Genomic DNA, 13,419 nt, shown 5'->3' on the forward strand with positions numbered 1-13,419 from the left:
GGGGTTGATACAAGCCTGGAGTCAACTTGTTGGCAGCCAACATACAAAGTCTTCTGCACCTTCTGCATGAGTATTTTGCTACAGGTTAAAGAACTGTGAAAGAACAGGTTCCTGAAGATAGGTCTATTTGGCCACAAAAAGCTACTCGTGTAGCTTTTGATTAAGAAAATACTGCATGCATTGGTCTTAGCAACTGGGACATTTGTCAAAGTCCCTGAGGGAGGTTAGTGAGTCCCATCCCCAACCTATCAATTGAGAGCGTCTGGAAATGAGGCCCAAGAATCAGCACTGAGTACCTGCCGCAGGTAATCTGATGTACCTTGAGGTCTACAGCTTTCTGGGTTGTGTACCTGAATTCCCCTCCCAGCTTTACTGAACTCCAGCTGTTAGAGATGCTATTATTATCTACTTGCTGGATAACGTTGTTAGTTGTCATGTGCTGTGGAGCTGGCCGACACTCCTGTGGGTCTTTAGAAGTAGTGAATCACAAATGAGGAGATTGCCTATCTTTCTCCCATGGAGCACCTGATGGACTTGAACCCAATACCTTTGGATTGGCAGCACAACTCCTCACCACTAGGCCACCAGAGCTCCCTAGCTGGATAATAAACTATTTTATTTAATCTTACAAAGTCCCCGTAAGACAGGAATTAAGGATTTCCTCCCATTTTACAGATGAGGATTCTGAGCCCTAAAAAATTTTAACTAACCGATCCAAGACCCCTCACTCGGTAGAGGCAGGATTTGAACCTCTAACCTGCTTTTAACCTCCAAGTCATTAATTCTCACACAACAGCCGATACCTGTAAATCACCTATAAAACATATCAAAAGAACACACTTTGGGGCTTCACCTCTGAAAAGCCTAATTCAGAATTAACCAGAATGCATTTTTACCCAACGTTGCAAGGCAATATGAATGTATATAATTCATGGGCCTCACTTCCAGAAAACACTGCACAACGCAATAACCACTTTTCTCTCCCCCCTGGAGGTGTGGGAGGGTTAATGAAATAAGACCAAAGAGAAAGCTTTTGGAGCTATCCAAGAGCAGCTTTCACAGAACCCCCTCCGTCTCCCCAGCCCCCCTAATGCCTGATACCATTCTGTGAAATTTCTGCTTAGCGGACATGGAGTCTCTATCTGAATTCCTCCTGGGATGAAGAATTCGGACCCTCTGAAGGCAGCCCAGTCCATTTTACGCCGGTAGAGTTATCGGAGAGTTCTTCTTTGTGTTGGGCTAATATCTGCCTTCTCTGCCTTCTGTTTCCAACTGTCATAACTGCCTTTTGTGGGGGGTGGGGAGTGGGGGATGGGTCCCAGGCGTTCCAGTAATGGCACTTCAGACAGAGGCATTTAGGTCTTGCCTCTGGAACCTTAGAAGGCTTCCCTTCGTAACTTCTTAAACTCCAGATAGTAATCGTATGCATTATTTGAACCAGACTCTTTCTTGATTTATCTGAGAGGGTCTGTTCTAAAATCAGCAGTTAACCATAATGCTGTCACACTGACCTCTTTTGACCTTTCCCCCCATTTGTTAGGCAGAGCTGTCAACAGCCTTGACCTTCTCCCCAGATTCTGTTAATGGAGACCTCTAGAAAGCTGATAGGTTGGAGGTTAGAGTTTGCTCTTATTACTACTTTTTTATTGCTTGAAAGGGTAACTAACCTTGGGAGTAGAGTCTCATGGAAAATATGCAATGAAATGATAACATGGAATTTTTAAAGTGATTTTAAAGATATTGCCCAATTTATCAGTTCCCTCCCTCCCTCCCTCCCTCCCTTCCTTCCTTCCTTCCTTCCTTCCTTCCTTCTCTTTCCTTTTTTTTTTTAAAAAAAATTAATTCTAATCGGCTTTGTCAGTGTGTGCTGTGAATTGGAATCAACTCAGGGCTGACACTCCAGTGGGTTTTAAGAGGTAATTAATTGCACGGGAAGAGACGGCCCATCCTTCTCTTACTGAACAGCTAGTGGTTTTGAACCTTGTGCCTTTGAGATTGCAGCACAGATTCTTATCACTAGGTTCCCAGAGCTCCCGAACCAGCTTGTAAAGATATAAAAAAAATACAGGCTTTTGACTACAGAAGAGAATCATCTCCAAGTTCATACAGGATAGGAAAACTTTCTGTTCTATCTTCACTATTTTTTTTTTTACTCTTCTATTTCAGAGGGAGCTGGAAGACTAAACCCTGTGTTCAATATCAATCTGATATTTGTGCTCAGTGGTTTTACCAAAGGGCTCGTTGGTGGCTTAGTTATACAGAGTTGGGTTGCCAACCCCAAGACACGCTGTTTGAACCCACTAGCTGCTTCGCAGGAGAAAAATGAGCAAATCTCCTCCCGTGTGATTTATGGCCTCTGAAAACCTGCTAGAGGGTCTGCTATGGGTGGGCTCCAACTCAGCTGTACACAACGAGTTTTACCAATGCTGAAACCATCTCATTTTTAAACACATTTAAACCAGTTGTTGTTGTTAACTACTGTCGAGTCATAGGCGACTCATAGTGACCCTAAGAACGAAAGACCCGAACACTTGTAAACCAGAGTGCTTGTATTTAAACAAGGTTGGTACTTCAGGGAAATTACCTTGGAAAATTATTAGGAATTTATCCCAAGACGTCTCTTGTTAAAATATGCTCTGAAAGTCATTTTGGAAATAACTCTGAAAGCCTCTCTCTTTGCCCCCCCCCCCCCTCCCCCCCTCTCTCTGTGTGTGGGAGAGAGAGAGAGACAGAGAGAGAGAGAGAGAGAGTGTGTGTCAGTCGGCCTATGGTGCTATTTTCAGAATTTGACCAAAAAAGTTTTTTCCAGTTTGACCATATTTTTTTCCTTCACACTTGGCTTCAAAGTGAAACTCACTGTGTGGGGAGAGGAGTGTGCTGTCCAGGGATTAGGGGGTCCTGGGGGAGAGGGGGTTGGGAGGCTGGTACCCAGGTGACAGTGTTGGGTGGTGTGTATTTGAAACAGAAAAGGCCATGCTGTAAGCCCAGCACGACTGTTTTTCTAAAGGTTTGAGTGTTTTGCACATTGCCTGTTCTTGTTGCATACCATCAACTCAGAACCAACTCATAGCTGACCCTCCAGTGGGTTTTCAGAGGCAGTTTAATCATCAGGGAGGAGACTGTCCGTCTTTCTCTTATGGAGCAGCTGGTGGATTCGAACCACATGCCTCTGGGATGGCAGCACAGCTCCTTACCACCAGGTCACCAGAGCTCCTTTGTAGGTTGCTAAGAGTTGGAAGTGACTCAGTTGCATTGGGTGTGAGATTTAAAAAAAATTTAAAAAATAAATAAAATGGAGGGAGGGGAATATAGGCTGGCATGTTGCTAAACATGGCCAGAATGTTTGAGAAGGGCCCCGTGATTAAAGGCCCCCTCCAGCAGAGTCCTGCAGTCGCTGGGTTTTGCCAACTTGCCCAGCTTCTAACGGAAGGGCCGTCCGTTGGCCTGTCAGTTACTGTCAGTTAACAGTCCCAGTGCTCAGCTCCTGACAGCCTGAGAGTTGGTACTTGGAGGGGAGACACGCTTGGGGAGAACGATCCGAGGCCTGACCCCCAAAAGACAGCCACTGAAAGCCCTGTGGAGCACTGTTCTCGTCTGATACTCAGATGACATTACCGGATGCGGTAGGCCTGAGAGGAACTTTATTTTCTATCTCTCTATCTCGTCTTTCCCCACTGGAGTCACAATGTTCACGATCACAACTGCGGTTGCAGTTGAGGGGAAAAAGCTCAGTGCTTGCCTGACTTCTGTGGGGTCTGGCCTCTCCCCCTGGGACACTTGTTAATATCAAATGATTTCTGAAACCCCTTGGGGTCTTATGCATCCAGATTTTTTTAAAGCATGTCTGTACATCAATAACCCCTTAGGGTCCTACTCATCCGGATTTTGATGACACCTGAGCAGTGGCGGCAGACTGTCCAATCATCTTCTCACACCCTGGAGAGGCCCATGTCCCTACACCTTCCTCCCACTTGGGGCTTGTCTTAGCTGTCACCTACTTACAGGCAATCCCAGGCCCAACCCTCTTAGCCAAGCCACTGTTGTTTTTGTCTACTGTCAATTTTGTTATTTATCTATTCAGCGGCCTTTGTGGCGATTCTAATTCCTGGCGAACTGACCTGTGATGGACTTTAGGTGCCAAAAGGTTTTCCAAGGCTGTGACCAAGATTGTCATGACTTTATTACACTCCCCCTTCCAAGTTCTTTTGGGTGGACTCGAACCTCCAACCTTTCAGGAAGCAAGATTAACTGGTTTCTCCACCCTGGTTCTCCTGCCTCTCTAATAACCTTCCTTTCTACGTTTTGTTCAGATCTGATTGGTGTTTTACTGTTTATTCTCTCTTTGTTTATCTTTCCCACCAGGAGGCAGGCAGTTACATTAGGACACACAGCAAGCTGCTACTTAGTCCCAGGATTCCCCAGCACTACGCTTTTGGAACAGAGAAGAAATGATGCTGGCTGGTTGTGAAGCCCAAGGATGATGTTTTCTCAGCGCTGTCAGGAAAGGGGAGAGCCTACTTTCTCCAGCATCCTTTCTAGGTTTCCTCACACTTGAATGTAAGCTCCATCAGAACAGGGACCAAGCACAGACCGCGGCCCAGGCACAGAGCTCAACCCATTATTTCCCAGGTGAGGGACTGACGCCTGGCCTGACTCCTGGACTGCTGGGTGATGTGCATTCACCTACGCTATGGCTATCACTACGCAGCCAGCCGCAGCTGGCTCTTTCTTCACGCCTCCCTTGCATGCAAAGATTAGCACAAGTTGTCCTCATGGCTGACTAGAGACTATCAGAGCACATAGTCAACAAGTAAGTGGAGCAGTCTCCAAAAAAAAAAAAAAAGCACACGTTTTGACATTTTGGTGGTTTTTTGTTTTGTTTTGTTTTAAATGACGCCCAGCACTGTTTAACCAAAAAGCTTAAAGGCAAGAAGGTGCACACGCCAACTCTATAGCCCTTGAAGCAACCTGGGGACCCTGGAAGAGGGGTCCGCCTGTCAAAGGGTTCCTCGGCGCTGCTTCCTGGCACAGCCACCACTCCAGGCCACCTGCCGATGAAGCTCCCTGTGAAGGGCCCATGCTCAGGGCCTGCCGTTGAGGCCCAGGCTGCCCACCCTGCAGGTGGAATGACGCCCGGTGCTTACTTTGACTGCCCTCGAGTTCCAAGTCTTCTGGTGGTTAGCTGAGGAAACTGCTGCCGGATGATCTGCAAGTCAACATAAGAATCCGTTACCCACGGGGGAGACTTGAGAGCACGGCACTGAGTTTTAGAAACAGCAGCAATTCAAAGGCGACGACATATGTTTCCTTGGTTGATGCAACTGGTTAAGGGGGCCCACCTGGGCCCTGGAGATGACTGGTGCTGGGGAAGGGGAGTGGTTGGCTGATTGTGGGGTACTGGACCCTAAGAGGGTTCAGTTGACCACTCTGGGTTCTAATCTCTCCTTCTCACATGACAGCCACACAAGATGCCGGGGGGGACACAGCTGGCCCACAAGAGTCCTCTCATCTGACCTCCTGCTAAAACCCTCCACGGCCTCCATCTCACTCAGAACCATGGTTTAACCCTTAGCCTCGGAAGCGTGGTCTGAGCTTTATCTCTCAGCTCTCGTCCCATGTTATGACCCCCAGAGTTTGCACCGTCTCCTGGGTCTCAGCCACGCTGAGATCTGAGGGTTGCGTTTCAAGCTCTGAAACACACCCATCTGCTCTCCATTGGAGGCCTCTGGGCTGTAGCTCCCACTGTCTGGAAATCCATTTAATCCAAATCAGCTTGGGGCTGGTGCCTCTGCTTTACACAGTGGGCCTCTAACGAGTGGCCCTTCTCCTTGCACTTCTCTGAGCTGTCATTCTAGACTAGCACAGACAATTCTCGTGTGGGCTTATCAGCACAAGGGAAAGGAGAGTCGTGACTTCTCTACATGTTAGGTGAGCATTCTCTTATACCGCATTGAAAGCTCCATGAGAGCAGGGACCTAGCACGAGGCTCAACCCATTCTTTCCTGGGTGAGGGACTCAAGTCTAACTCTGTCCTACAATAGAATGGCTTTTACTTATGTACAGAGTGGGTGATAACGGCTGTTGACTAGTGGGCACATAGATTTTGTGAGAAACACAGGAGAGGGGAGGCATCTCCCCATGTGAAACCAAAGTCAAACGACTCCATTTGTAGAGAAGCAAAGTCCTTAAGGATGTCCACAGGGACTTTGAAAGTGGACTGCCTGGGTTGGAGCTGAGCACCGTCATTTCTTGCCTGGGGTACCCTGGGGCAAGCTATTTGGCCTTCAAGCCACTTGAGTTTTTTCATTCATAAAATGGGAATGATAACAGAAGCTACCTTGGAGAATACTCAAGAAAATGTAGCCAAGTTAATGCCTGAAACAATTCACTGCAGTGCTTGGCAATGAGTGCTCAATAAACCTTTGACTTTATTACCACTGATTGTCCTGATGCCTTATGCTTTTACTGCCAAGGATTTTTATTTTTCTCTGAGAGTCATTCCAATTTTTCTAGACACCCTCCCCTTCTAGCACAGGTTGGAAAAGGCAAGCATGAGCAGAGGGTGTACACGCTCCCAGTCCTTTTAAGAGAAGAGATGCCGTGACCCATTTCCCACTGATGGAAAGTGAACAGTTCCCTCCAGAGATGGAAGAGGTTTCCATAGTTGGCTCACAGTACTCTTCAGCGATGCATTTACTCATTCATTCAACAAACATGCATTGTAACCATCTTAGTTAATTGAACTTGGGTTGAGTTTTATTCAACCTCACTGTGTCTCAGTTTCTTAATCTGCAGCCTGGAGATGCAGCGTGATGTGTAGCAACCTGAAGGATGGGTGGTGAAGGTAGCCTCTATGACATGGGCATCAACAAGACAGAAACAAATGAGCAGGTGAGAAGAAGGCCAGAAAGCATGAAGTTTTGATCATGTCTTTAAGAAGCTATCTCCAGTGTGGGGAATGAGTGGGGCAGCATTTCCTCGTTGAAAAACAGGCAAATTAAGATTCTCAGAGATGACTGAGTACAATCACATCATCAAACCATTTTGTGCCATTCTATACGGACACCACTCTTGTGAGTAACACGTTCCCAATTCCCTTACCCCTAACTCCTCTAAGATGGTCTTGGGATCCCTCGGAAACAGGGTTTCTACCTCTGTCTTCTTCTCAAATTATGTCCTCAGTAACAAGAGCAGGTCTGAGCTGGGGTCAGGGACAGTGGTGCCCAAATACACTTCTATTAGCCTGTCACCTACTTCCTCTGCCAGTCTTCTACCACACTACCAGTTTAAGAGCTAGGAATTTCAGACATCTGTTCACAAAGATACACAACTGAAACGACACAGGCCAACGGAGACAGAGGGAAAATAAAGGACACAGAAACATAGAGGCAAGGGATTCTTTGCATTGGCTTAAAGCAGGCTGTGGTTTGGGTTCTAACCTCCCATCTAAACAAAGAAGAACACTGAGAATTACAGGTACCTCAGTATAAGGTAAAAGCATATTCCTTTATGAAAAAGAGATGCTCCTGACATCCAGACCAGGGAAATGTCTTCCATGCAAATGGGCACAAGAAGGCACCATGCACAATAAAGAACCTTTTGCTATTAATAGGCTTTTTTTAGTGATATTCAGTACTGCCAAGGATGTGATTAGAATAGTCATAGATTTGATAAGGACATTTTTTTTAAGTACTGCCCTTCCCTCAAGCATTTGACAGCATATGTTAAGAGCCACAAAGTATGATATATTAATTTCAAGGAAATAAAAGTTATGTGCAGGACTGCCGATGAGAGTGAAAACTGCCCAATGATAGGGAACTGGCTTAATGAATGGCACATAGATTCAATGATACACTAGTAGTCGGTAACAAAAACTGTCAGAAGACAGACAATGGTTGGGAGGATGTTAAATAATAGATCTCAAATTACTTTAATGCCAATAACATGCCTCCAGAAACTCTGTGAACTTTGATAAATGTTGTAGAGGGACTTCAGGCCTTTTGTTCATGGGGTCTCAATGAGTTGTGCTTGATTCGAAGGCAATCAAGAACAGAACAGAAACATGGGAAAATAAAAATATTTGTTAAAGTATTAAGGTCGCCATGTAGAACAGAATATTTCTGTACCAGATTTTTTTTCTCATAAAAAAGTCTAACTATTCCAAATTGACAAGGAAATTAGAAATAGCCTAGAAAGAGGCAGCGAAAATCCCATCTTTTTCCTCTTCTCAAATAATTCCCTATTCTTGCACACAAAATGTAGATAATTTTTAAAATGAGCATTGTTTTGTTTGGATGATAAGCTTTATCCCTACTTGATTTAAGAAAACAGGCAAAGTTTAGATGCCTTTCCAGATGTTTCTCCAATCGGAATCCTCTGTAACATCCTCAGAACACACAGGTCAGCCTCTGAGGCCAGAGACTGGGCGAGCTAATCCTGGGACCCAGACTCTGGTCCCAGACACACCAGACGGTGGAGCCTTTGTTCCTCAACCAGGTGAAACGATGCAGCCCCACGACTTTGTAATTCTTTATACTGTGGTCTTGTTGAACTATCAAATCACGTGAAGTCACAGATCAATTTAATCTGCAAACTTCTATAGCTGACAGTTTGCACTGGATCCTTGGGTACAATGAAGTGGGTAGTTTGTAAACCATCCGTTCTGACCTGGATTACCCTCTAAGGAGTTACCCAAGGAAGACACGGCAGAGCCCTTATCAATTCCTCTTCTTTTTAATTTTTTTTTATATTACTCTGACTTATTTACAAAGTTTGAATATGTTATTTTTCAGAAAAGATCCTATTTCCTTCACCCCACCCACCCATCAAATTGTGCAACCCTATGATTAATATCCTACCCCTGCCATCCTCACCCCTCTATTTCCACCCTTGCCCTTGCCTTGGATCCTCATACTCATTCTATAATGGTTTTGTACAGTATTTATCCTTGTGGAACTGAGTCAGTTCACTCAGCATAATGCTTTTCAGTTTCCTCCCAAGTTAGGTAGTAATTTACAAAATCATTGCTCCTGCGTGCTGTGTAGTATTCCATTGCATGAATGTACCACAACTTCTCAATCCATTCTTTTGTGGTTGGACATCTGGGCTGTTTCCATGTTCTTGTGGTGGTGAGTAATGCTATGAACATTGGTGTACAAGTTTCTGTTTGAGCCTCAGTTCTCATTTTCTTGACTCCCGTTCTCTTTAGTCCCACACAAATGCACATCCTATTGATTGTGTCTCCAAAGTGTTGATGAACCCATCTACTTGTATCTATCCTTCTACTGCTGTCCAAGCCCATTATTAACTCATAAATGGACCACAGACACCATCAATGGTCTTATGGCCCCCTGTTGTTGTTTGCTACCATTTAGTTTGAGTACAACTTGTAGGGACCATATGAAAAGAGATCTGAACTCTGTCCTATTTTACACCATCCTCTCAAACTCTGACGCACTCAAGCCCACTGCCATAGTCACCATGTCAACCCACCTGCTTGCGGATCTTCCTTTCTTTGACCCACCCTCCACCTTCCCAAGCATGATGTCCCTCTCTAAGGGATGACCCAATGTATGTGAGACGAAGCTTCATCAGCTTAGCCTCCAAGGTGCACTATGATTGTACCTTCTACAACACACAGCTGTCCTTTTCACAATCCGTATAATCATCAGCACTTGAGTTCAAAGGCATCGATTCTTCCGTCATCCTTAGTCATTGTCAGGCTCTCAGGTGCATGCTTAGCAAATGACAGAAAAGATCCTGCCTGGATCACATGCACCTTAGTCCTCAAACTGACATCAGTAGTCCTCATCATTACTCCTTATGATCCCACAGGGTGATTTTTCTAAAATACGAACATGACCATTTTCTTAGTGCCTTGCTGGCCTGGGAGGCTCTCTGTGAGGGCCCACAGTCCAACCATCACAACCTCAGTGTCAGCCACCCTCACAACGCCTCCGAAGCTCCAGGTGCTACTAGTCTTGCCCTGACCCTGGCTGTTTTCTCTGCCTAGAATGGTGCTTTTTCTGCCTAAAAGGAACATTATTTCCTCTCTCAGCCCTGAGGAATTCCTCTCTCTCTGAGCCTTGCCCAGTTCTCCTGTGACTCTTCCACACTGCCTTAAATCTCTAGCAGGTTAGGAGATAGCAGGGCCCAGTGGTTAAGCCCACTCACTCTCTGGGGTCAGACTTACCCAGGATCAAACCCTGGTGCAGGCACTGTGGCAATCACCTGTGTTGTTAGTTGATGTCAAGTACAACTCATAGTGACCTTATGAAAAACAGACCTGAGCCTTGTCCAATCTGTGCCATTCTGACTATCTCTGACACACTTGAGCCCATTGCTGCAGTCACCCCGTCAATCTCTCACTAGAGGTCTTCCTTTCTTTCACTGAGCCTCCACCTTTTGAAGCAGGACATCCCTTTCCAAGGAATAGATTCTCCTCCAATATGTTTAAAGGATGAGAGATGGAGCTTCGTTGTCTTTGCCTCCAAGGAGCCCCCTGGCTGTACCTTTTCCAAATCTTATTTGTGACAGTCCATGGAATATTCAGTACTCTTTTTTTCCCCAACATGACAACTCTCAGATGGGAAGGATCTAAGTGATTAAAAAAGACTATGGGCTGAATGAGATGCATCTTAGTCTCCAAGCAGACATCATTGTTCCTCAGTAATTAAGGTAAGTCCCTAACAGAAACTTGCCTAAAGTAGTACGTCTCCTGATCTCCTTACTGCCAGTACCAAGGGTATTGATTGTGAATTCATGTAAAATGAAATCACTGACAATTTCAAACCATCATGTTGTTTATAGTCACAAAGGATCTTTGTTTTTTTGATAATGAAGTATAATCCATATTAAAGGCTGTAGTCTTTGATCTTCTGCAGTAAATGTTTAAGATCCTCATTTTCAGCAAGCAAGGTTGTGTCAGCTGCATAACACAGGGGAAGCTTTCCTTCCAATCCTGATGATACACATTCCTCTTCATGGAATCTGGCTTCAGGAATGATATACTCGGCATACAGGTTGAGTAGGTGTGGAGAAAGGATACAACCATGATACACAGCCTTCCTGATTTTAAACTATGCAGTGTTCCCTTGTTCCATTTGGACAACAGCCTCTGGGTTTAGTATAGATTTCACATGTACCACCTCCAGTTCATTCTTACAGTGCAGCCCAGCACCAGGTTCCATTCATAGCACTCATTGTGCTATGAGTGAACAGAGGCTTAAAGAGTCTAAATAATGTGAACTAAGTTATACAGCATGCAGAATAATGCAGGCCTGGGGTCTGAATGAACCCAATCTGACTAGACACTCTGTCATGGCGATATCACTACTTTGGGATGAATGGCTGAAAGCATCATAGAACCCCTCCTTCAGAACTTCTTTCCTCCCTTTAATAGTCCATCTATATTTCTGTGATGTCATCTTTTTGCATTCATACTCATGCTTGGAAAGGTGGAGGGACAGAGCAGGAGAGGAAGACCCTGGACGAGGTGGATTGACACAATAACTGGGGTAACGGGGGTAGGTGTGTCAGAGTGAGACTGGTTCAAGGTAGGGTAAGGTTCAGAGCTATTGCAGGTGACTCAATGACATAAAACAGCAGCAACAAGAGGAGTTTGAGGAACGAGGTTATCTCTTGTTCTCATGCCATCATCAGTGATGGTTTATCTTCCATGTCCTTCATTTAGACTCTCTTGGAAAGTTCTGGTGGCCTCTGTTCTAAAACAGACCTAAGAACCCCCATTCCCTCCCAGCTCACTACCACATCCTCGATCCATCAAATATTCTGGGAAAAGAGAGAAATGGCAGAACTGTGATGTCAGCAGCAAGCCCGGGTCTCCTCACTGACAGAATCTACCCACGTCCTGTACAATGGCAATCTGCCATCTAAACAAAGCCATTCTGTAAAATTGGGGTTCCGAGTGAAGAAACCTTCCAACCTGCAGCACATCTGCTCAGAGACTATGATGCTTCTTGCAGTGACTCCTAGAGGATCCTTCAGCAGGACTCACAGACTCCAGTTGTCTTCTACCCTTTCTCAAGATTTCCTGGCATAATTCCTTTCTCCACTTGTATCAGACTCTTTGGTTTTGCTTCACTCTCTGCGTGCTTCCCAGCTTCTGGTCCCTCTGTCTGCCTACCTTGCTCTCTTCCTCCTCACCTATACCCATCGATGCCCACCACATGCAACCAACACAAATGCCACCTCACACGAGCCCTTTCCTGATTCGCCAACTAGCTAAGAGCTTCTCCCCAAAGGCAGCATCTTCTACTTCCAGTCTGAGGCCAATGTCCATCCTCCTTCCATCTTGAATACACCCTGATGTTACCCATCAAAGAACCAGCCTTCCTCTACGTTGAGTACATCCTGTTTCTATTGGCCATCTTGCCATCACCACTAGTCTCAGTTGTGATCATCTGGTCCCTGGGTGGCTGCCATTGCTTCCTTGTTTCCTCTGCTTTCAGGTACACCTCCACCACCACCACTTCCCTGGTAAGCCTTCAGACAAAGTCTGAACCCACCTTAGTCTGGGTCATCAGCTCCTAGGCCCGTGCTTTCTCTTCAGCTCGCCACTACCTTGTCTTCCCCTCGCTCCCTGGTCTACAGACGCAGGAGACGCCTTTCATGCCTCCTCAGCGCGCTCTGCTCTCTGCCTCTAGCTCTCTCCACACAGCTGTTCTCACTGCCTGGAACCCTCCCCTCACACTCTTTGTCTGACTACTGTCTAGTCACCTCTCTCAACTTCGCCTGTTCCTCACCTTCTAATGGAACTTCCTGGCACAGCTGTGAAGAGCTCAGCTGCTGATGGAGAAGTGGGCAGCTCGACCCTCAGCCACACCGAGGGGAAAATGATGTGCTGATCTGCTTCCGGAAGGACTTGCCATCACCCAAAAACACACAGCCACCCCGCGTTCTCCCACTTGTTTGGTTTAAGTGACCATCCTTATGTGCCCCATAGAATTCTACAGTATAGTTGTCGGTAGACTCAGCTCTCCCAAGTCTTTCCTTGGCCACATAACTGGAATTTGAGTCTCACTATTGGCTTTGTTTTATGTGGGTTTTTATTTTATTTTTTTTTTATCATTTTCCCCCCAGGTTCAACAAACTTCAGTATCAATAAGCATAATGGGCTGAAAAACAAGACATAGTTTGGATTTGTTCAATAACAAATATTGTCGAACTCCTACTACATGCCAGACCTTTTGCTAGTTGCCAGAGGAAAAAGCACTAAGCAGAACAGAAACAGCCTCTGTGCATGAAGCTTTCATTCTAGTAGGAGAAAGTAAAAATAATGGGGGAAAGTCAGCATATCTTATCTCAGCCAATTCTACGGTCAGTTCTTGTTCATAGTACCCCCTACAGAACAGACTAGAATGGCCCCATCAGGCTTCTAAGGCTTTCAATATTTTTTTT

At 45.5% G+C, this 13,419-nt stretch overlaps 1 protein-coding gene across 2 annotated transcripts in view; it reads right to left on the bottom strand.

Annotated features, from left to right (window-relative positions):
* The window catches only part of RFX4 (regulatory factor X, 4 (influences HLA class II expression)), a 292,151-nt gene that overhangs the window by 104,431 nt on the left and 174,301 nt on the right, over positions 1-13,419 (bottom strand). The window contains exons 1-2 of one of the 2 annotated variants that reach the window (XM_006897541.1): positions 11,937-11,947; positions 1,102-1,285 (exon numbers count right to left, since the gene is read on the bottom strand). In XM_006897541.1, coding sequence (XP_006897603.1) covers positions 1,102-1,196 — 95 coding nt within the window. In that variant the 5' untranslated portion in view covers positions 1,197-1,285; positions 11,937-11,947. Of the gene's footprint in view, positions 1-1,101; positions 1,286-5,144; positions 5,207-11,936; positions 11,948-13,419 lie in introns of those variants that run through there. The other variant, XM_006897540.1, reaches the window with a different exon arrangement.

This window comes from Elephantulus edwardii, unplaced genomic scaffold (genome assembly GCF_000299155.1).
Source record: "Elephantulus edwardii isolate Elephantulus edwardi_28Jun2011 unplaced genomic scaffold, EleEdw1.0 scaffold00211, whole genome shotgun sequence".
In the NCBI taxonomy this organism is placed as follows: domain Eukaryota; kingdom Metazoa; phylum Chordata; class Mammalia; order Macroscelidea; family Macroscelididae; genus Elephantulus; species Elephantulus edwardii.